General features: G+C 39.5%; 1 protein-coding gene and 1 pseudogene across 3 annotated transcripts in view; both read left to right on the top strand.

Moving 5' to 3' along the window:
* The first annotated feature begins 6,352 nt into the window (after nt 1-6,352).
* The window catches only part of ZNF800 (zinc finger protein 800), a 49,430-nt gene continuing 31,639 nt past the window's right edge, over nt 6,353-24,143 (top strand). For all 3 annotated transcript variants that reach the window (XR_009520672.1, XM_060020826.1, XM_060020827.1), the window contains exons 1-3: nt 6,353-7,001; nt 7,494-7,612; nt 12,681-12,776. Coding sequence is in view for 2 of the 3 variants with exons in the window: in XM_060020826.1 (XP_059876809.1) it covers nt 7,552-7,612; nt 12,681-12,776 (157 nt within the window). In the remaining variant the exon portion in view is untranslated. The remainder of the gene's footprint in view (nt 7,002-7,493; nt 7,613-12,680; nt 12,777-24,143) is intronic.
* On the top strand, nt 19,419-20,896 carry LOC132430742 (tubulin alpha-1A chain-like; annotated as a pseudogene).

The raw sequence follows: 24,143 nt of genomic DNA, 5'->3' as shown, positions 1-24,143 counted from the left end.
GAAAATGAGTGTCCTATTAGGCCAGGGGCCTAATTAAACTAAACCAGTAAAATCGATTTTCCCCACTAAACTTTTTCTTATGATGTTTATTGCAAAGAATGAACGTTGTCATTATTTCTTCTTTAGCCCAATTGAAATGAAAATTTGTTCACTCAAGCCCATCTAGTAACTTTTAATTGTTGCCTATCGTGTGCCATGTAGTGGGCTAGGTGATGGCAAAACAAAAGAGAGTAAGTTATGATGTGTTTCTTGACGAATTCAGACTAATGGGAGAGTCAGCCATTTAATCAGAATGATTTATTACAGGAGCAGGAAAATGGAGCAGTTATTTGTCTGTGGGAGCTAGTTTCTCAGAAGAAGTGACATCTGAAGGATGAATAGGAGCTTTCCAGGTGGAGGGGAAGGATATTTATTTCCAGGTGTAAGGAGTAGCATGTGCAAAGGCTCAAAGCCTTGAAAAGTTCAATACTCATTTCTGATTTATGCCAGATGTAGTTCAGAGGCATTAAAACCTACGTCAGCTGCTTTAAAAAAATTTTTTATTGTGAAATATTATACACATTCATAAAAGTGCATAAAACATAACTATCAGCTTGCTGAATTATTACAAGGCAAATATACATGTAACGATCATTAGGTCAAAATCTATAAAATGGCCAGTAGCCCCCAAATTGGCACCCCTCCCCTCCCAGTACACTTCCCAACCTTCTACCCAAACCACTGTTCTATTATTTAACAGTTGCTTTAGCTAATGGATACAGCCACATAACCTACAACTCTATCATCTCTCTCTAAAATTCCCTCGTGTCCCACACTCCCTCCCCACCCAGTTAAACTACTGTTTGCTTTGTTGATTTCTGCAAAGGGTGAGAAATCCAGCAAGTTTCTTTGGAGCATAAAGTTGTGAAATTGTGGGAGGGACAAGTATAATAGTAAGTATTTATTATTGTTATACCTGAACTGTGTTCCAGGTCCTTCTGGGCACTTTATTCATTCACTGATTTCCCACAACACTGAAAGTAGCAGACAGCCGAGGAAACTGAGTTTCAAGACAGGTTCTCACTTGTTTAGAGACACAAAACTCATGAATGGTGGAGATGGGACTAAGACCTAGATTTTTCTGGCTCCAAAACAAATGCTTTTTTTTTTTTTTCCAACACAGCTTGTGGGATCTTAGTTCCCCAACCGGGGATCGAACCCTGGCCCCCTGCAGTGGAAGTGTAGAGCCCTAACCACTGGACCACCAGGGATTCCCCATGTGCTCTTTCTACTAATGGTTTTTGTTGAGATTTGACTTCTTCATATGGAAAATGAGTAGTCAACAGAAATTTTAAATTGGGAAGTAATATTATATTTGTTTGGACTATAGTTCTGTTGATAGTGTGGAATAATGGAGAGAGGGAGAGATGGTGGTAGGGAGACCATGGAGGTAGTTATTGAAATGGTTCAGAGATGAGGTTTTGGACTAGAAGATTGATGGTGCCCACGGAGAGAGGACACTATTTTCTAGACTTTTCTGAGGTATAACCAATGGTGCTAGGTTAGACGCTGGGGATAAGTGAGATGAGAAACCTTGTACACAGGTAACTTGCATTACTTGCATCTCTGCATGTGCTCCTCTCTATGACTCCAAGGCCTCTACCTTGATAGCCTGAATAGATAGCAACACTGTCGATTAAAATTTGGAAGAGGAAGAACAGGTTTCGTGAGAAGGTAGGTTCAGTTTGGACCCTGCTAATTTTGAGATGCCTGGGAAAATTCAGATTATCTGCCTCCTGGGTAGTTAGAAATAGAGCTTAGAGGCTTCAGGGACAGGTCTGAGCTGAAGATAAAATTTTAGAAATAATCAGAATATATAATCCGAACGCATGTAACTTGAGGTACAGGACCTGGACTCAGACCTACGTTTAAATCTTAGGTCAAACACAAATTATCTGTGTCCTAATTTGTAAAATGGGATAATATCTAACCCAGGAACTTGGTAAGGATTCAGTGAAAAACCAGAAAGCACTTAGCACCTTGTCTGAGTTCAATAAGTGACAAAATTATCTTTAGCTATTATTATTAGATTATAATACAGACTTACGTATGAACATACTCCCCTATAACAAAAAACATTTTTAAAAATGGAATTCACTTAAATGCTATCTGAAATGCATTTGAATGGAAGACCTGTAAGGCATGGTTTGGTGCCGTGTCACATGGCACCATGGTACATGCTCTGTGTCACCTGGCCAGGAAGACCTAAGTGTGCTTTTAGCACCAGGAATGGAAACTTTAAGTCCATGTTCGGGGTGTGGGGTGGGGGGGTGGTTCCTAGTAGGTGACTTACCTCCAGGGCAGCAGGTACAACCTACTCCCTACTGTCCTTAAAATAAACATCTTAGGGAAAGCATTATCATCCCTTTTCATATTATGTTGCTTGCTTAGATGTTAAGTTCTAGAATTGATAATAGATCAACAGTTTAATATTTGCCCTTCTAAATCAATTTTCCATGACACTTTCTAAACTTTCAGCCTCTATTTTGGTCCATAATTTGATTTGTAAATAATTATGAATTTAATTATTTGTGTTGTAAAATGCCACATCATAATCAAAGCTGGAAAAATCTGGACCGGAATATGTATGTCCTATAGGAACTATAAGTGCTTCTACTTGCTGTTAGGTTTTTATACTGTGTTTTAGAGAGATTTGTTTAGAACACATAGGAAAATCTTAAAGAAAGCAACAAAATGATGAGGAAAGTAAAGGAATCACTAAAGTTTATTTATACAAGGCCAGCAAATTGACCCACTTAGTTTAAAGAATTGGTCTGACTAGTGTTTCCTTGTTATGCTCTTCTTAAAGGCATCATCAAGCATTAAGAAAAAGAAAAGCAATCCAGCAGCTTTAGTTAGTATCATTCTTGAAATAATTGTATATTGTGATAGACTACATGCAAAGATCATCACAATAATTGCTTCCATTCCTATATGCGTATCCCTTTGAAATGTGACTTGGCTACTCCTCCCATCAAGGAGGGAAATTTAAAATATGGCACAAGTGAACTTATCTACAAAACAGAGACTCACAGACATAGAGATCAGACTTGTAGTTGCCAAGGGGGAGGGAGGGAGGGAGAGGGGTGGACTGGGAATTTGGGGTTGGTAGATGCAAACTATTACATTTAGAATGCATAAACAACAAGGTCCTACTGTATAGCACAGGGAACTATATCCAGTCTCCTGGAATAAACCATAATGGAAAAGAATATTAAAAAAAGAATGTATATATGTATAAAACGGAGTCACTGCTATACAGCAGAGATTGGCACAATATTGTAAATCAACTATACTTCAATTAAAAAAATTTAAAAAGAAGGGAAATTTATCTCCCAAGTTTCTGAATATGTGCTGACCTTTTGACTTTCTTTGACCAATAGAGTGTGGTGGAAGTGATGCCAAGTTTCTGCTTCAAGAGGTCTTGCAGTTCCCACTCTGTATTTGCTTGGCATGCTGCCACAATGTGAAGATGCCCAGGATAATATTGAGGATGAAAGGCTACAAGGGGAGAGAGAGGTCCAGCCAATAGTCAGCACTAGCTGCCATCCATGAGTGCACCCAGTCAAGCTGCCAGATGACTGTAGCAGCTACATGCATGATCCCAGACAAGGCCAGAGAGCACATAAAATGGCTTTAAGGCACTGATTCTAGGGTGGTTTGCTACGCAGTAATAGTATATATGTGTATGTGTGTGTGTGTGTGTACGTGTATATGTAACATATACACGTACACACACTCACATATATATTCTCTAGCCTTGAAGATGAGGGAATATTTTTAAACTGTAAGAGGGTCTTAGGTTAATCATTAGGATGCACTTGCAGACTTTAAGGATCAAAAATTTCCTTAAAGCTGTAATGATGTATCACCTAGGTTGCTGCAGTGAACAACGAAAAGGGAAGACAATTTTTCTGTGATGGTTTGTGCATAGTGTTTTTAGAGGTAGGGTGAAAATTCTAGAAGATGTTCAAAGTCTCTTTAAACTCTAGGGCCCTGTGAAATTCAGTTGTGATTTCAGCAACTCCATTCCCGCTTCGTGAACTTGTACGTGGCATTTTAATACCTTTCACAAATGACAGGATCCACTGGCTCATCTTTCACATACAATGTGATCTAAAACAGCTGTGGTACAGTGTAGGCAACACAGTATATAGCCAGCATAACATAGTGACTAAGGTCATGAGTTCCAGAGCCATACCGTTTGGGTTCAAATGCTGGTTCAGTTGCCTATCAGCTGTAACCTTGATGAGTTATTTAACTATTCTTTGCCTCAGTTTCTCCCCCTGAAGAATGGAATGATAACAAAATCTTATTGTTGTTAGGATTAAATGAGTTAATGCTTGAGCTTAAAACATATTACGCAAAACATGTCAGATACTAGCATTGTTATTTTATAAAGGGAATGATCTAGGTCCTAGACCCAGTTCTGTTACTGTGTGACCTTCAGCAAATCAGTTAACCTATCTGGGTTTCAGTTTTCTGCCTATAAAGTAAGGTTTACTATGTAACTTCCATGGTTTCTTTTCCTCTTTAAAATTCTATGATTCAGGGTTCAATATTTGTTCTACCCACATGCACATTACAATCTTGTCTATAATTCTAATTTTTCAAAAATTGTTTAAAACTTATTCTATTAACAAGCAATTTTGAGGACCCTCTAGTAATGACCACTTTGAAGTACAATATAAATAATACTGCATTTACTCAGGAAACTAAACATTTTTTATTCACATCTGGTCAGCAAACATTTACAACTCTTACATATCCAAAGAGATGCCTTTTCAGGTTTATGAAAACTTAAAATTGTATATTCATTTTTTAAACCTATGATAAATTTGCTTATTAAAGTAGGAAAAGATCTTCCAAAAGTGAAGACAATATTTCACCTCAAATTTTACCAAAGATCTCCAGTGTTAAATAAAATCCACTGTTAAGGGTCACGTTTAAAATTTTTTTCTATTTTTTTGCTTAAGCATATTACACACAATATTATAAAAATGTGATTTTTTTAAATTGGCTTCATAACACCATCATGTGGACGTAGTTTATTTTACACTGGTTTATAAATTGTGGCATTTCATTTTAGTTTGATGTTTTGTATTGCTTCTTGACAATGGGACAGATAAAGAGATCAAACATACTAAGGTAACCAGTTAGTATGTAGAATGTACAGTACGTGGAATTCCTTTTAAAAAGTTTTTCATTTTCCTATCCTTTTCCTGTCACCCCTATAACCAAGCTGCTACAATCCCTTAGGACCTATGCAAATGTTCCATTCAATATTTTTACAGTAACAAATTTATCAATTACTGGGTCTACTACAAACTTAACTTTTAATTCTGAAAATAGATTTCAGTCACTCATTTGTTTTTCCAAAAGCCTATCTACGAAACTTTGTTTTTCAGGGATCCGAAAACTGGCAAGCTAACTACGAAGTGGATCTTGGGGGTGGGGGGGGGAGAGATGGAGATAAACAAAGCAAAGGGGCTTCTTCTGTCTTAAAATTTTCATATTTGCTTCTGGAGCAAGAATTCCATCCTAGGCGTCGGGGAGAAGGCGGGGGAGGCGTCTCTCCTGCCCCCGAGCAGCGGCACACGGGTTTGCTGAATTTGACAGACCACTGCGATCTTGGGGGATTTTCCAAGCTGGAAGAGAGCGCCGATGAGAAAAAGTGCGTACAGCCCACGTGACCCAACTTCACTTTCAGGTGCCAGAAGCGGAGCGCAGCTGCAATCAATACCGATCTTCCACCAACTAGGTTGTATTCCTCCCAAGGACCTGCTAAAACCCCCGAAGTTCTGAGAGACACACTTCGGAAATTGTTGGGTTTAAAAAAAAAAAGTTCCACTTGTACCATTTATGACAACTTTTTCGGAATCACCACGATTTACGGCTTACGCATTTGCCAAGCCTTTTCCTACAGTTCCCTCCCTTGCTTTTACAAGCCTCCCGTTTCGGTTCCACCGAAAGAAGAAAAGCGATAGCAACAGTTTGGTTGCCCAGCAGTCCGTCTCCCGGGCGCAATCACCGCACCAGGGGCCTCACACCTCTCGGCCCGCGAAGCCCAGGACTTCGGCTCCCAGTCCGCCGGGGACGTGCGGGAGTACGGCCGCTTCGAGACCCGGGCCGCGCCACCCGCCCCGGCTCCCTCCCCGCGCCCGGCCGCAGAGCGTCGCCACCCCACCGTCGGGGGCGCCGGGCTGGGCGCATGCGCGCGGCGCTCCCGGGCGTGCTGGCCACACTCCCCCCACCCACTCCGAGAGCTTGTCACTTCCTGCCCTCGCCCCATCTCCGTCCGGGGTCAGTCAGTCGCTCCCTGTCGCAGCCGGCGAGCCTCTGCTTCCCCCTTCCTACCCGCTCTGCGGCGGCAGCTCAGGCTCTTCGTGGAGGGGCAGACAGAGAAAGAGAGAGACTGACTTAATAAAGTTTCCTGAAACAACAACTATTACCAAAAGGAGCCCAAGGCGGGGGAAACCGCCATCCTTCCCCGCCCCTCTCCAAAAGCCTGAGGGACCGTCGCAGGTGGAGCGGCGCTGAGGGGAGCCGGGCTCCGGCGGCAGCCGTTGCCCTGGCAAGGGGCGCCTCGGGTCCTGCCCGCTCCGGTTCCGGCTCCTTCGGTGGCGGCGGCAGCGGCTGCGGGGCGGTACCTCCTGTCAACTGCCTGCGCCCGCGCGCCGTCAGCCCGCCCGCCAGCTCCACAGCGCGGAGGGACGCCGTGAGCCGCCGCCACAGCCGTCGCCTCGGGCCGCGGAGGGACGTGGTGAGCTGCGGCGCTTCCGCGTCAGCGCCGGCGGGGAATCTCTGGGAGCGCGTCTGGCCCGAACCCCGGTCCCTTCGCGCGGTCCGGCGAGGCTGCGCCAGGTGGGGCCCGAAGCCGCCTCTCACGCCAGGCTGTCCCCGCGGCCGTCCGGCCTGCCTTCCTTCCTTCCGCCCGCCCGTCGGCCCGCCCTAAGAGTTCAGTAAGTTGGGCGCACTTGGTTGGGGGGACGGGGGTTCTGCCGGGGAGACCCTGGCGCACGTGCGTCGCGGGAGGGCGCGACGTGGGCCGGCCGCCGGCGGGAGCTACACCTCGGCCGCCCGGCCGCCGCGCCCCCCGCCCCACGGGCCCCGGCGCCGGCCGTGCCCGCTGCGCTCCGCGCCACCGTCTCCGCGCGCGCCCGCCCGGGAAGGCGAGGCCGCCACCGCCGCCGCCGCCGCCCGCGCAGCCGGCCAGGCCCTTGCCCTGCGCGCCCGGGGCTGCGTTTCCGGGTAGGGCGGTGAACCTGTGCGGGAGTTCGGGCTGAAGAAGCCTTCGTGCGTTTTTCTTTCTCAGTTCGAGAGGAGGGTGCAGGGCTGTGGAGGGCAAGCGGAGGGCAAGCGGAGGGCGGGTGAGGGGAACGTTTCTGGAAAATGCAGCCAGAACCCCCCCAGGAAGTTCAGGCTGAGTGACGGGTTTGTGCTTCTTTCAACAGCCAAGCCGCAATGAAGAGCTTCTTACAGTGAAAGGAAAGTAGGTCGCGCCCACTGAAAATGCCTTTAAGGGACAAATACTGTCAGACTGACCACCATCATCACGGATGCTGTGAACCAGGTATACGCCTTTCTTCAGTTACTTTGCCCTCCACCAGAGCCGCTCTGCCTTCTGTTTTCTTTTAGTTCTCCTTACCTCCTGCCCAAGAAGACATTCCTAACTAAGCAGGCTATAATTTCCCCCAGCATAAAACCAGTTATGAAGCTAAAAGCTTGTACAAACAAGAGATCTCCCCTGCTTGATCTCTTAAAAAAAGTACTGCAAGTGTCACCTTAAATCTTTTCCACAAGATCAATTACTCAATCCCCTTTCCTTTTCTTTCAAGGCAGCCTGCAGTTAGTAGTATACCCTCATGCTCTGTGAATGTTTAAAACTGAAGAGAAAGGAAAAAATGGGTAGTAGAATACTGGCATTATCTTCGAGGAAGCTGTTTCATGTAAATTTTTAAAAACAAAGTTTCTCGTGCTTTGATAGTGCTTAGAGACAGAATAATGCTTAAACTTAAAAATGAGTTTAGTTTGGGCTAAGAAAAGTTTGCTGAAGTCAACTTGTTGGAAGAATCAGGTTTTGTTAAGTGGAACCTCTTAAAGAAATTTCTTGGACAGAGCACATTGTTGCAAAATCTGAATATTTAGATAGAATACATAAATATTTTTAGGATAGTTTGTTCAGTGGAACTCTTTCGAGTTGAATTTATGAAATGAAGAAGTTGCTTTTTGAAGGCTCATGAAGAGTATTACAACACTTTAATAAATGTGATATATAAACTCTTAATAGTTTCTCTGCTTATTAGAAGTATGATGTGCTTTGTCACAACCATTTAGAGATACAGCTTAAAAAGGGAATCCTTGAATACACAGTCACTAAACCAACTAAGGGCTCTTCTGTTACAGTTCAAAGGCAGTTGTTTATCATTATTTTTGACCTAAAAGTTATTAGGACTTTTTAATACTTTTGCTTGTTTTTTTGTTGGAGTATTTTAACTGCACTAATGTACTTGGTTTTGTCACAGTAGAGTTCATGTAAAGTAGAGTACTTTTTTTGTATAATGGGAAAAAATGGCAATGGTAAAAGGGGAAGAACTATTTTCGGAACACTTTGGTACACATGAGAATAAAATTTGTACTATGACCCTATCCCCACTGATTCGCTGAAAATAATACCTCTTCTAGTAAAACAGGCAATCCCAGGGTGGAATCCAGTGTTTATTCAACTGTTCCTGATCTACCTACCTTTCACCATCCTTTCTGCTGCATATTTTGTATCTTTGAAGTGATGATATATCACTTAACGTTTTGCCAAATGTTGAATGGATTTTTGCTAGTTTTGAAGTACAAAGCTGTGAATGACTTCTTATACTTGTGTTCCACTGTCTTTTTATTCCATTTTTTTCTGAGAAGTCATTTGAGTTGCATTAGTTAATTAAATCATCATATTAAAACTTCTTATTTAGGAAGAAATTTATTTGGTCACTCATTTCTTTATCTCTTTGACAAATCTTTATGGAGCACCGGTTAGGGGCTAGGCACTATTCAAGGCAATGGGGATATAAGTGGTGAACAAAACAGATAAGCTCACCCCCTCATGGAACGTTTGAGTGGGAAGAGATAGACGTGAGTAAACAAGTAAGATAATTTGTGACCATACCTTATTTATAAAGTATATATTCTGGTAATTAAAGTTTTCTAGATACTTTATTAGTCTTTTTAAAGAGGTTTTCCAGAGTTGAACTTTTAAATATGTGTTGGAACTTTTCTGCTTTTTCTCCCTCATTAACACAAATTCAGATAAGTTGCATTAATTGAAAAATTTCAACTTTATTTTGCCAGGAACTTTTCCCATGCAACTTATTTTTCAGACTGTCATGTCAAAAGTGGTTGGTATTTCTTCACTTTCTTAGTTAGAAGTAAACACTTCCTGAGGATTTAGTTCAGTGGAAAGCCAAAAGTTTAACTTACGGGGTAGTTAATTGTCATTATTTCAGAGGAAGGTATGGGCCATTATTGAGAGGAATATGTTATGGTAGTTTTAAAAAGAGGATGCCCTCAGATGGAGGAAAGACGGTGACATGATGTTTGAGAAGATCTTTTAATGAGCTGTCCCAAGAGGTCTGACCTCCTTTGGATTATGAACGATAGGTGAGTTCTGAATGAGAGCAGTGTGTTCCTGAGCAGGTTTTGATAGGATGGATCAATTTGTATTGAGGGGTGGTGTTATAAGTCTATCAGTGTATGTCAAATATTCTTAGTTATGTTTTAAGAAAGTTTTTTGTTAGAGAAATTTTCAGATGTTCAGAAGTAGAGAGAATGGTATAAGGAACCTGATGTAGCCATTACACAACTCCATCAGTTATCAATATGTGGACAAGCTCTTTTGATCTGTATTCTCCCCTCCCCACAGTTCCCTTCTCCATCCTCCAACTGCTCCCCTACTCTCTACTGTTTGAAAGCAAATCTCAGACATCATAGGTAGAAGGATATTTTAAGGGGCTTATTTTAAGGTAGGAGAGACTTAAAAAAGTGGGTGTTTTATTCTGGGAAGTGTGTTCTTGAAAGGATGTAAAGAAAGGTGTTAACTTCTGAGCGTTTGTGTTTTTTGGCTGGAGAGAGATGCTCTTTTTTTCCTGAATGGTCATGTAACCTGATCTTGGGAGGGATGTTAGGATATGTAAGAGGAAATTTTATAAAATACTAACATATAAAGTTTTTTTAGGATTGAGAGTATGTTTTCATGAAGAAAGAAAAGTTTCTTACAAGGGGACCTACACAGATGTATATACCAAATGAATGTGTCCACTCATAACTGAACTAACCCTGGGGTTATTTTGAATGGTATCTCAGGATGTGTATGTATTCTGGTGGTACCAGTGATGGTTATGGGTAACAAAATTTTGCTCTAGCTTTAAAATCAGATGTTGTTATGTGGAAGTGGAAGTTAGTGTATTACAGGAAGTTTTCTGGAGCATATACCTAAATGAAGAAAGGGGGCTCTAAGGAGAAGTTTCCATTTTTTTCCCCCATATTTCTCCCTTATTCATTACTCTTTTTTTCATTCTTCCTTTCTAGAATTCTTGTCACTTAGAGAGCCAGGCCTTCAAGCTTTTTAGTTCTTTAAAATTGTATAACTTCTACCCTATCTTCTGTAGTTGTTATTTTTTATAATCAGTTATTGGTTGTTACAGTGTACAAATACTGGAAAGAACATCTAACCTAAATAAATGATATCATCAGTCTACTTACAAACTTCTACTGTTGTTTCTCTAAGGGGCTGCATTCTACTTCTCTTAGATTTTGGAAAAGATTTTTCAGTTTTTGGTGTCAGGAAGGCAGTTGATTTGTAGATTATGATGATGATGGTGCTAGAACATTTATTGAGCCTTTACTATATTCCAGGCTCTCATATAACCAGGTACCTGCATTAGCCAATTTAATCCTCGCACAGCCCTATGATTTGGGTACTTTTATTATCTGCATTTTAGAGATGAGAACAGAGAAATCAGAGAGTGTAATTTGCCCTAGTGGTATCTAGTTATTGGTAGCAAAAGAATTTCAGCGCAATCAGTCCAGGTCTGGAGTCTTCTGTTCTTAACCACTGCAGTTAGTGCCAATGTCAGATATTCCCAAAATGAGTTGTATTTGCGTGTATGTTCTTAAAAACACCTCAGAGTTTCTCTTAAAATTGGGAAAATTTTGCTTAATGGAATGATTTGGTCCTGAGACATAGTTCCTCCCCTTTGTGTACACTGAACTTAAGAGTTGAAACCAAAATGAGAATCTAAGGCTGTGTCTCTACACATAGCCTAGCAGGCTTTATCAGACAGCTAAATGCTGTCCAAGCCTGGGCCCTGAAGCAGTAGCAGCACACATTACTGAAGTAACCCTCCTTATCTTCTCACACTGAACAGATGATGGTAAAATATCATCTGGGTTAAGACAGTAAAACATTATAACATATTGAAAAAAAAGAGGTAATTAAAATGGCCAATTTTTCTCCACCACAACTATCTCTTTATTTGATATCTGATGGGAAACTTCAGTTTTCCTTTTCAGTTACCTTGTTTCTTATTACCATAATCTTATTTATATTATATATTTATACTGCTACTCTGGGAATTTTGGAAAGCAGGCATGATATAGACCTCTGTATATGAAAATTTTTACTTTTACAATGGGAATATTATTTTTACTTATTATAAAAATGCTTACTTTCTAAAGTGCACACTTCCAAAAGCCCAGGCTAGTGAAGTGTGAGGCAGAAAGTGAAAATCACCCCTATAAGCCCACCCTGATGGAAAGAACCATTGTTAAATTTCGTTGGTATCCCATCAGACTTTCTGTGTTTATATTAGCATTTATACATAGACACACATATACCTTGAATTTATTTCTTTCTGTAGCTCCTGAAATATATATTAATATAATTGAGGTCACATTCTATAACCTGTTTTTGTTGCTTAGCAATGTAGTATTGACATCCTTTGTTGTCAGTACATGTAGACCTAGCTCATGCTGTGTAAGAGCCGTGAGAGATTCTGTTGTATGGATATTTCATAGTTTATTTAGTCTGGTTCCTTTTGAGAGACTTCTAAGTTGTTTGAAATTTTTCTCAATTATTTACAGTACTGCAGAGTGCTGCAGTGAACTTTCTTGTACATCTGTCGTTGTGCACTTGACCAGTTCTTTCCTTAGGTAGTGGTTTTTGAGTTTTGCTCTCTTAATTGCCCAGAGAGCTGTACTAGATTGGAGAGTTTTGGAATGGTTTATGAGGTGTGGCTAGGTTATCATTGCCCTAGAATTTTGGTTAAATATAGTGGTTCCTCTTCAAGGGGAATAAAAAGGCAAACATGACTAATATGTACTAACTAACACCAAAATAGTAAGATCTTTGCATTTGAACTTAATGCATAGTCTCCGTAGCCTTAGTTTCACCTTGAATTGAGAAAAATTTTAGTTACATTTTTCCCATTATTTCATTTTGCCTTACAAAGATAATGGTGGAGTACATACAAAAAAGTGTGATTGTCATTAACATGATTATAGCAAACCATTGTTTTACTTCAATAGTAAATGATTTAAATAAATAACCCTTTTTTTGTGGGGATTGGGTTGGGTGTTTGTCTTCCATGTAGTTTATATCCTGGAACCTGGAGATGCTCCTTTGTTACAGCAACCACTACAGACATCCAAATCTGGTATTCAGCAAATAATTGAGTGCTTTCGATCAGGTATGAATGTTTTAGGATGTATTTTCAATCTTCACATAGTAGCTAAAAACTACCTAGAAATCCTTAGAAATAATTTTTTAAAAATAAAATGTATACATTGGTTTTCTTTACAGAATACTTTTGATTGTCATTTTTAAAAAGTGGATGAGTAAATATTGACTTGATAGAGATTCCTTTTCAGTACTATATATTATATACTAATTTAAAAAGTATTTAGTATGGTTTAAAGAAATATGTGGTATATTTGCTGGCAAAGATTCATTGTTATTTTTTGGCATGTTCTTTATAAACTCTCAAAGGACGGTAGTAGATTATACAGGGTCTTTATGAGCTTTGACAGAGTAGATTATTTACTCAGAATGTCTGAGATGTCCCTTGTTCTAGATTAATTACTTTATCATCTCTGTTTATGTGACTCACCATCTCCTACCTAACCCTGGAGTTTCAATATCTTTAGTAGAGCACAGATAGAAAAAAGATTATTCCAGCCCTGATATTTAGATATATTTGTTTAGCTTTTCTTTCCATTAGATTGCTATAATAATGGATATATAATAAGTATATTTGTGCAGTTACAATCCAGTGCTCTAAAGTAGGTGTTGCTCACTAAGTATAAATGGTTGAGAACTGTTAGAACTACAGTGTTTTGTAAAGTCTTAGGTTGCTGTGATTCTTATGATCCACTTGTCCACCTCTTGTGGATATGGCTTCTCTGACATTGCAGGCTATTAAATCAAATATGAACAAGCAAACATACATGACTGATGGACACCTAAGTGGTGGGCAATTACAGGGTTAGACTATCTTTTGTTATTATTTTAAAGCTTATTATATCATAATGAAAAATTTCTGAGATTCAAAGAAAAAGATAATTTATATGAAACCATTTGTTTTGTATTGAGAAATTTTTTGAGGTGCTTGTTTTTAAATCATTTTAAAGGGAAGTAGTATCTATTTGATTTACTTTAGGATTCTAAGAAATAGATTGTTCTTTAATCTAAAATAAATTTCTGAGTCTAAGATTCATTTCTTATACTTTTCATCTGTAGTCCTTATGGCATTGCTTTTATGTATATTTAAGTCAGTAAATATTTCGTGTATACCATATGCCTATGCTTAATGTTGGATGGTGGTATAACGTATTTTACTGTGTTTTTTGTTGTTGTTTTTTACTTTTGATAATTGCCCTTGGTTAACAGAAATAAATAATACGTCAAATTCTCCTGTGGTAAATACAATTAAAATTTTTCTAATTAGAGGCAGTATTTAAATACGTTTCTGGCATAACAGAAGAATGGTTAGTTTTTATTTGTAGTTAGAGTTTCTGTTAGCTACTTTTAGTATAGAGATAAAATTTCTTTTTGTTCTTTCTCATATCATGGAAATGAAGGTAATAGCTTCACATAGTCATATTCCTTGCTATATAGGTTTCTTTTTTAAAAATTCATAATTTGGGATTAACGAAGTTATTTTATACTGCTTCAGTTTATTATAGTGTTATTTGATTAAGAAGTTAGAATTGTTTCATTTATTTGTGCTTTGTCTTGTAAAAAATACCTTCTCAATAAGCTCCTGTACCCAAAATCTATATATTTTTTTAACTTTGGAAGGTGAATATTTAAAAAGGAAATTACGTGTTTTTCCATTGCACTGTGGTTGTATCTGTTTTCTGTGTTTATTGTTTCTTTACAAAGCTGAAGGAAAGGGACTGTGAAATGGGTAATATGTTCTTTCTTAAATGTCCCTGGTAAATTTGCCTTCTGAGTTTTTTTTTTTCCCCCCAAAAAATTTTGAAAATACTATAATTTAAATTCTCTAAGTACCCTATCATTTAAATTAGAGATGATTTAGAAATATGCTGAATGGTACAAAGAAACTAATTGTGGATTAAAAAAGGAATTCTTTTACTTCATTAGTGTATCTCATAGCTAAGTAATTCTAATTTCCTCAAGATAGTAATCTCTTACGTATCTGGATAATCTCAAGTCTCCTAAGGTAGCTCTTCTTTAGCACTGAGGTATATAAGCCTTGGCTGACTGAAACCTTGAGAGGATGAGCTGGAAGTTGGGGCCTCATGACTTAGGGTCTAAGATCCCTTCTCATCCTGAGACTTGTGTAAGTTTCTCCCGGTCTCACTCTACTCCCAAGCAGCCCCTCAATGACTCATCTCTTTCTAGGCTCTTCCCATTACAGCTGGGTCACACACATTGCATTTAAAGAACAATCTTGGTGGTGTTTTGTATCTGACAGGTATTTGAAGATAGAACTTTGAAGTCTATGCTTTTGCTCTTGTTAACCTTCACAGGCTAAACCAGGTTGGGCAGTAGTAATGTGTTAGGATATCTGCCTTTGTCTTCAAGCTCAAGATAGTTGTCTTCAGCTCCGGTATCAGCTTTGCTTAAAGGATTCATGGTCTCCTGCCTAAACTGGGCTCTCTTTGACCTGCTATTAATTCCTACCCAAGCTGGAAGTTCGTAAAAGGCTGAGGAAGGAGTTGACTCATTTTTTAGGTCCACCAACCCCATGTGTGCTGTACTGACTGCTTGACCAGTTTTGACTCATTTTCTTTGCTTCACACTTCAGCTTTTGCTTTGGACTGTTTTCCTGGCTTTAAATTACAAATACTTCTTAACCTCTAATCTCTCCCTATTTCTATCTGCTTAACTTGTAATCTGAATAGACTTTTCTTTTTGGAATAAGTTGTTTAAAAAAATAATAAAGAGGTATAAAAGGGTATACAGAAATACAAAAGTAAGTGTCTTTGTTCAGACAGCACGGCTACATGGTTTGTGTCTTCTTCTAGAGACCTTCTACACACATATGAGCATATATTCCTCACTTCCTTCCTAATACAAGGAGTAGCTGACTCTGCATAGTTAGGTATCTTTGGTTTTTTAACAGTACTTTCCACTGTTGTTTGACATCTGTCCATAGATAGATACCTCATTTTTTTTAGAAGGCTGCCTGTTTTGCCCCTACTTGCAGATTTTCTACTCTGAAATCCCTGATGGTTGGGTGACTTGAGACATGCTGTTTGCTTTGAATCCTGGCTTCAGGTACTACCTTGACTGTGCCCTGCCCTTTGCTCGAGCCTTTCCTTAGTTGTGTCAGTCCTTCCAGGATCATGTCTGTGACTTTTTGTCTTCAAATTTCCCTCGTATCTATTAACTTTTTTAAAGAAATAGTTGATTTACAATGTTGTGTTAGTTTCTGGTGTACAGCAAAGTGATTCAGTTATATGCATATATTAATTCTTTTTCATATTCTTTTCCATTTTAATTTATTACCAGATACTGAATATAGTTCCCTGTGCTATACAATAGGATCTTGTTGTTTATCTGTCCTCTATATATTAGTTTGTATCTGCTAGTCCCAAACTCCCAATCCAACCCTCCCTCTATTAACTTTTATTTTAGCTTCCTTCTTTTCCCAACCTCTCTCCCCAAATGGAAACAAAATTTTAAATAACAAAAAAGGTGTACTTCCATGAGGTATTTATAAATAATTGATTAATTGAGCTTAATATTCTTTCTTAGTCGCTTAGTCTTCTGGTAGAGGCAAAGGAGCTGTGGAATGCCCTAAGGTTAGAAGCAGAAAAATGGAAAATTGTCCAGTATTCATAACTAGTCTTTAATATGAAGTTGACATCTTTTTTTGAATTCTTGAAATATATATTATCTCTTTTTACAATATTATACTGTTGATTCTTGAACATTCACCATGGGTGTGAACTGCGCAGGTCTATTTTTTGCGGAGTTTTTCAATAGTAAATATTACAGTATCAGACGATCCTTGGTTGATTGAATCCAAGGATGCAGAAGTGAGGATATGGAGGAAGGGAGTATAAGGAGGACTGTAGGTTATATGCAGATTTTTGACTGTGCAGAGTGTTGGCATCCCTAACCCCTGTGTTTGTTCAAGGGTCAACTGTATTATAGAAGAAAGATTCTACCTATAGAACACATTACTACTATTTGCAAGTAGCATCTTTTTTGAATCTTAGGGAGGAATAAATTGCAGTGAAAAATGAGAATTGGCTTTGTGTGATGTTTGCTATTGTCATTAATTGAATTTAAGTTTGGTCATTTACTTTCTTAGAAGAGTTTTTGTTTATTTTTTATTGCTTAAAGCAACATTTCTTGGAGTTAGTGTAAGCTATGACTGGATGGTGATGCCTCTGTCCTGGAAGTGTGATTTATCAGAGATACATAAGATAGTGCCATATTATATGATGGATTTTTTGGGGTTTTTTTTTGGTTGATACATAGCAACTGTAGGAAGTTTTAAATCAGAGTGCATATTTTGGGGATGAATAAGAAAAATGTAGATTTGTTTTATTGTTCTTACATTCATCTTCAAAGCATCTCATCTGGGGCTGTGTTCCTAGGAGAGCAGCCGTTTATATTAGGGAATTTCTCAAGGGTGCAGATCATATCCTTCACTTCTCATGTCTTCAGTGAATAACATTGTACCTGGTATTTAATAGGTGTTCAATAAATGTGTGTAAGACTAAATGAAAGATTCACCAAGTAGGCACTAAAATAATTTTATTCTACTTATAAATTTATTGTAGTATGTGGCAGTGTTCCATAATTTAGTAATTTTTTTTTAACCAACCTTTGTAGGTGGTGGTTTTAAGATAACAATTTCAATTTCCCTAAGTTTTCTTACGTTAAGGATGATCAGTACGAAATTCCCTTCGTACTGGTCTTGGAACTCAGGAGGTATGACACGAGTTACAGATTTGCTTGCAGTGTTAGGATGATATTGTGGTTAAACAGTCATACTAAAGAAACTGAGCTCATGTGTGAGTCAGCAATAAAGCATGCAGTATACTATTTAAAAATCATTATTGCTGCAACTTATCATTGATCAACATATCAGTATATTAAGGGAGAAAAGGAAAGTTTATCTTTGTCTAGCACTGAAGAGTTAGAATTAATATTATGTCATGTCAACTGACTGCCACCGAACCTAATGTAAAATTGAATATTGATTCCTTTTGAAAATAATTTTTTAAACATTTTTATCAGTGTATACAATGTGTTTGGCATTAATTGATAGCACAGGAGAAACCCTTGATGAGGTTTAACTAAATTTTATTGAGCATCCATTATGCGTGATAATCTGAAATATTCATTAATTAGTTAATTTCTAGGCATCAAAAGCTTTCCCTTTGGAAGGCTGGTTTTTTGAAAGATACTGATTGATGATCTGTGTAAGCAGTATGTAAGCAGTATGTAGTGGCTTCTAAGATAATTTAAAAACCTAAGGCAAGAAAAAGAGTTAAATATAGGAAAAGGAATAATTAGGGGTAAGGCAGCATGGCTCTCTCTCTCTCTCAGGGTTAGGAGTTGTGGAAGAACTTTTGTGGCTGTCTAGATGAACTTTTGCTGCTGTCTTGTCTCGTGTTTCAGGTTATAGAAAGTTTTAACTGTTGACAGAGGCACAGTTGGTTGCTGTGTCTAATTGTCAGTGAGCAAAGCAATCAGTTAAAAAGGTAGCTGATTAGAATAAAGCAGTTATGTCCCCATGGGAAACCAACAAAACCTTAAATGGTAACTGAAACTAACTTAGGGAATAACTTTTGCCTGTATTTATGGAATGAGGGCACATCTTATTTTTCTCATTTGGAAAGTATGTAAGCAGAATTGGAAAATCATTCAGGTCCCTTTTTTGACTTTCTGGTCAACTTTACATAGACTTAATAGAAATCTTACTTATAGGGAAGTTTTCTGAAACATAGAGAAGGCTCTTCAGTATGTCATTTAACAAATGCCCATCAGGCCTGGTCCTGAAAGCTGGGAGTACAGTGGTGAGCATCAGAGATATCTTCTCTGTCTTCTTAAAGCCTCCAGTTTAATGGGGATACAGAAAAGTAACTAATTACAAGATAGCGGGGTTATGTAGTATAGATGTATAGGGTGCTCTGGGGAATATAGGAGAAGAATTTTTTTTTTTTTTTTTTTTTTGCGGTACGCGGGCCTCTCACTGTTGCGGCCACTCCCGTTTTGCGGAGCACAGGCTCCGGACGCGCAGGCTTAGTGGCCATGGCTCACGGGCCCAGCTGCTCCGCGGCATGTAGCATCTTCCTGGACCGGGGCACAAATCCGTGTCCCCTGCATCGGCAGGCGGACTCTCAACCACTGTGCCACCAGGGAAGCCCGAGGGGAAGAATTCTTAACAAAAAACAGGAGGAGTCTGAGAAGGCTTCCTGGAGGAAATGACATCTAACCTGGAATCTGAAGGATTGCTAGAAGTGAGCCAGACCAGGGAAATGAGAGAATGTTATAGGCAGAGAGAAAAAAAACATAGGTGAAGGCCTGAAAAGTAAGTGAGAGAGAATTTGGTGAATCCAAGGACCTGAAAGAATTTTGGTATGCCTGGATCAAAACAACTGTGTTTGTATGTGTGTGTGTGCATAGGTGACGTGAGGGTGGTGGAGCATTTGTGATTGATAAGTCAGGCAGTTTCTCTTACATCGACTGCCTAAGAGTCGCGCTGTAAGAAGCAACAGCCTCTCCTCCTCCTGTCTGCCATCTGCTTGGCAGCCACAAAACAGCAGCTATCATCTCCATCCATGTTGTCCAGGCTGGTGTCCAGATCGGCAGTGTTTGCTGGGAGCTCTGCTACCTGGAACACGGCATCCAGCCCGATGGCCAGATGTCAAGTGACAAGACGATTGGGGGAGGAGATGACTCCTTTAACACCTTCTTCAGTGAGACAGGCACTGGCAAGCATGTGCCCAGGGCAGTGTTTGTAGACCTGGAACCCACGGTCATTGATGAAGTTTGCATTGGCACCTACCGCCAGCTCTTCCACCCTGAGCAGCTCATCACAGGCAAGGAAGATGCTGCCAATAACTATACCTGAGGTCACTACACCACTGGCAAGGAGATCATTGACCTCGTCTTAGATCCAATTCAAAAACCGGCTGACCAGTGCACAAGTCTTCAGGGCTTCTTGGTTTTCCACAGCTTTGGTGGGTGAACTGGTTCTGGGTTCACCTCCCTGCTGGTGGAGCATCTGTCTGTCGATTATGGCAAGAAGTCCAAGCTGCGAGTTCTCCATTTACCCAGCCCCTCAGGTTTCCACAGCTGTAGTTGAACCCTATATATAATTCCATCCTCACCACCCACACCACCCTGGAGCACACTGATTGTGCCTTCACGGTAGACAGTGAGGCCATCTATCATCTGTCGTAGAAACCTTGATGTTGAGTGCCCAACCTATACTAACCTGAATAGGTTGATAGGTCAAATAGTGTGGAGCCCTGAATGTTGATCTGACGGAATTCCAGACCAACCTGGTACCCTATCCCCTTATCCACTTCCCTCTGGCCACATATGCCCCTGTCACCTCTGCTGAGAAAGCCTACCATGAACAGCTTTCTGTAGCACACATCACCAATGCTTGCCTTGAGCCAGCCAACCAGATGGTGAAATGCGACCCTCTCCATGGTAAATACATGGCTTGCTGCCTGTTGTACCATGGTGGGACATGGTTCCCAAAGATGTCAGTGCTACCATTGCCACCATCAAGACCAAGCATACCATCCAGTTTGTGGACTGGTGCCCCACTGGCTTCAAAGTTGGCATTAATTACCAGCCTTCCACTATGGTACCTGGTGGAGACCTGGCCAAAGTACAGCGAGCTATGTGCATGCTGAGCAACACCACAGCCATCACTGAGGCCTGGGCTCACCTGGACCACAAGTTTGACCTGATGTATGGCAAGTGTGCCTTTGTTCACTGGTACGTGGGTGAGGGCATGGAGGAAGGAGAGTTTTCTGAGGCCCGTGAGGACATGACTGCCCTTGGGAAGGATTATGAGGAGGTTGGTGTGGATTCTGTTGAAGGAGAGGGAGAGGAAAAAGGAGAGGAGTACTAAAGTTAAAATGTCACAAAGGTGCTGCTTTTACAGGGAAGCTTACTCTGCTTTAAACATTGAAAAGTTGTGGTCTGACCAGTTGATTTGTTCAAACATTTAGAGAAGAACTAACACCTATCCTTCTCAAACTCTTCCAAAATATAGCAGAGGGAGGAACACTCCCAAACTCATTCTACGAGGCCACCATCACCCTGATACCAAAACCGGACAAAGATGTCACAAAAAAAACAAAACTACAGACCAATATCACTGATGAACATAGATGCAAAAATCCTCAACAAAATACTAGCAAACAGAATCCAACAGCACATTAAAAGTATTGTAAACCATGATTAAGTGGGGTTTATTCCAGGGATGCAAGGATTCTTCAATACATGCAAGTCAATCAATGTGATACACCATATTAACAAATTGAAGGAGGAAAACCATATGATCATCTCAATAGATGCAGAAAAAGCTTTCAACAAAATTCAACACCCATTTATGATAAAAACTCTCCAGAAAGTAGGCATAGAGGGAACTTACCTCAACATAATAAAGGCCATATATGACAAACCCATAGCCAACATCGTTCTCAGTGGTGAAAAACTGAAACCATTTCCACTAAGATCAGGAACAAGACAAGGTTGCCCACTCTCACCACTATTATTCAACACAGTTTTGGAAGTCCTAGCCACAGCAATCAGAGAAGAAAAAGAAATAAAAGCAATCCAAGTCAGAAAAGAAGTAAAACTATCACTGTTTGCAGATGACATGATACTATACATAGAGAATCCCAGAGATGCTACCAGAAAACTACTAGAGCTAATCAGTGAATTTGGTAATTTAGCTATAAAATTTGGTAAAGTAGGATATAAAATTAATGCCCAGAAATCTCTTGCATTCCTATACACTAATGATGAAAAATCTGAAAGATAAATTAAGGAAACACTCCCATTTACCATTGCGACAAGAAGAATAAAATACCTAGGAATAAACCTCCCTAAGGAGACAAAAGACCTGTATGCAGAAAACTGTAAGACACTGAGGGAAGAAATTAAAGATGATACAAACAGATGGAGAGATATACCATGTTCTTGGATTGGAAAAATCAACATTGTGAAAATGCCTATACTACCCAAAGCAATCTACAGATTCAATGCAATCCCTATGAAACTACCAATGGCATTTTTCACAGAACTAGAACAAAAATTTCACAATTTTTATAGAAACACAAAAGACCCCGAATAACCAAAGCAATCTTGAGAAAGAAAAACAGAGCTGCAGGAATCAGGCTCCCTGACTTCAGACTATACTACAAAGCTACAGTAATCAAGACAGTATGGTACTGGCACAGAAACAGAAAGATAGATCAATGGAACAGGATAGAAAGCCCAGAGATAAACCCACTCACATATGGTCACCTTATCTTTGATAAAGGAGGCAAGAATATACAATGGAGAAAAGACAGCCTCTTCAATAAGGGGTGCTGGGAAGACTGGACAGCTACATGTAAAAGAATGAAATTAGAACACTCCCTAACACCATACACAAAAATAAGCTCAGAATGGATTAAAGACCTAAATGTAAGGCCAGACACTATAAAACTCTTAGAGGAAAACATAGGCAGAACACTCTATGACATAAATCACAGCAAGATCCTTTTTGACCCACCTCCTAGAGAAATGAAAAATAAAACAAAAATAAACAAATGGGACCTAATGAAATTTAAAAGCTTTTGCACAGCAAAGGAAACCGTAAACAAGGCAAAAAGACAACCCTCAGAATGGGAGAAAATATTTGCAAATGAAGCAACTGACAAAGGATTAATCTCCAAAATATACAGGCAGCTCATGCAGCTCAATATCAAAAAAACAGCCCAATCCAAAAATGGGCAGAAGATCTAAATAGACATTTCTCCAAAGAAAATATACAGATTGCCAACAAACACATGAAAGGATGCTCATCATCACTAATCATTAGAGAAATGCAAATCAAAACTACAATGAGGTATCACCTCACACCGGTCAGAATGGCCATCATCAAAAAATCTACAAACAATAAATACTGGAGAGGGTGTGGAGAAAAGGGAACCCTCTCGCACTGTTGGTGGGAATGTAAATTGATACAGCCACTATGGAGAACAGTGTGGAGTTTCCTTAAGAGACTAAAAATAGAACTACCATACGACCCAGTAATGCCACTACTGGGCATATACCCTGAGAAAACCATAATTCAAAAAGAGTCATATACCACAATGTTCATTGCAGCTCTATTTACAATAGCCAGGACATGGAAGCAACCTAAGTGTCCATCGACAGGTGAATGGATAAAGAAGATGTGCCACATATATACATGAAATATTACTCAGCCATAAAAAGAAATGGAGTTATTTGTAATGAGGTGGATGGACCTAGAGACTGTCACACAGAGTGAAGTAAGTCAGAAAGAGGAAAACAAATACTGTATGCTAACACATATATATGGAATCTTAAAAAAAAAATGGTTCTGAAGAACCTAGGCCCGGACAGGAATAAAAACGCAGAAGTAGAGAATGACCTTGAGGACATGGGGAGGGGGAAGGGTAAGCTGAGACAAAATGAGAGAGTGGCATGAACATATATACACTACCAAATGTAAAATAGATAGCTAATGGGAAGCAGCCGCATAGCACAGGGAGATCAGCTCCGTGCTTTGTGTCCACCTAGGGGGTGGGATAGGGTGGGGGGAGGGAGATGCAAGAGGGAGGAGATATGGGGATATATGTTTATGTATAGCTGATTCACTTTGTTATACCGCAGAAACTAACACACCATTGTAAAGCAGTTATACTCCAATAAAGATGTTAAAAAAAAAAAAAGATTGATGAGTCAAGGTTAGCCCCAACTCGTTTTTTTTTTGGGGGGGGATGCTTACTGGGAATAAATATATACTCTCTACTGAATATAACTGTGTAACTGGGACTAAAGAAGAAATTGATACTGTTTTTGTTTTTTTATGGTTGATTGAGAGAACCTGATTTCGAGATGCAGTTTTACATTTTTACAAATAACTTTATGTTGTACGTTCTAGTTATATCTTCAGTAGAATTCTTAAGCTAATCCTAGTTCAGATTATTTCTGTGTCCCTCTTCAATCCTTTTTAACTACCTTTAGAGGCAGAATTGAATTTGTAGTATGGGTCTAGCTGGTCTTTTAATTTATAATTAAAGTGCAGAATTTTCCCATGTTTTCTTCCGTCTGGTAACACACCCACCTACACTTACTGAGAACTATATGTAGATCAATTGGAGAGGTTTATCTAAAGTGTTTTTTTATCTTCAGCCTACCTCTCATAGTTTGTCAGTGACTTATGAGGTTAACTATGAACTAAACATATTAGCACTTTATTGCCAATATATTTTGTAATGTGAAATAAACTAGAGAAGTGTGTGTGTGTGTGTGTGTGTGTGTGAGTGTGAACTTACTTTTATACAAAGTATAATACCCAAGCTATCCT

This window comes from Delphinus delphis, chromosome 9 (assembly GCF_949987515.2).
Source record: "Delphinus delphis chromosome 9, mDelDel1.2, whole genome shotgun sequence".
NCBI lineage: Eukaryota > Metazoa > Chordata > Mammalia > Artiodactyla > Delphinidae > Delphinus > Delphinus delphis.
This window is presented reverse-complemented; position numbering and strand designations above follow the sequence as displayed.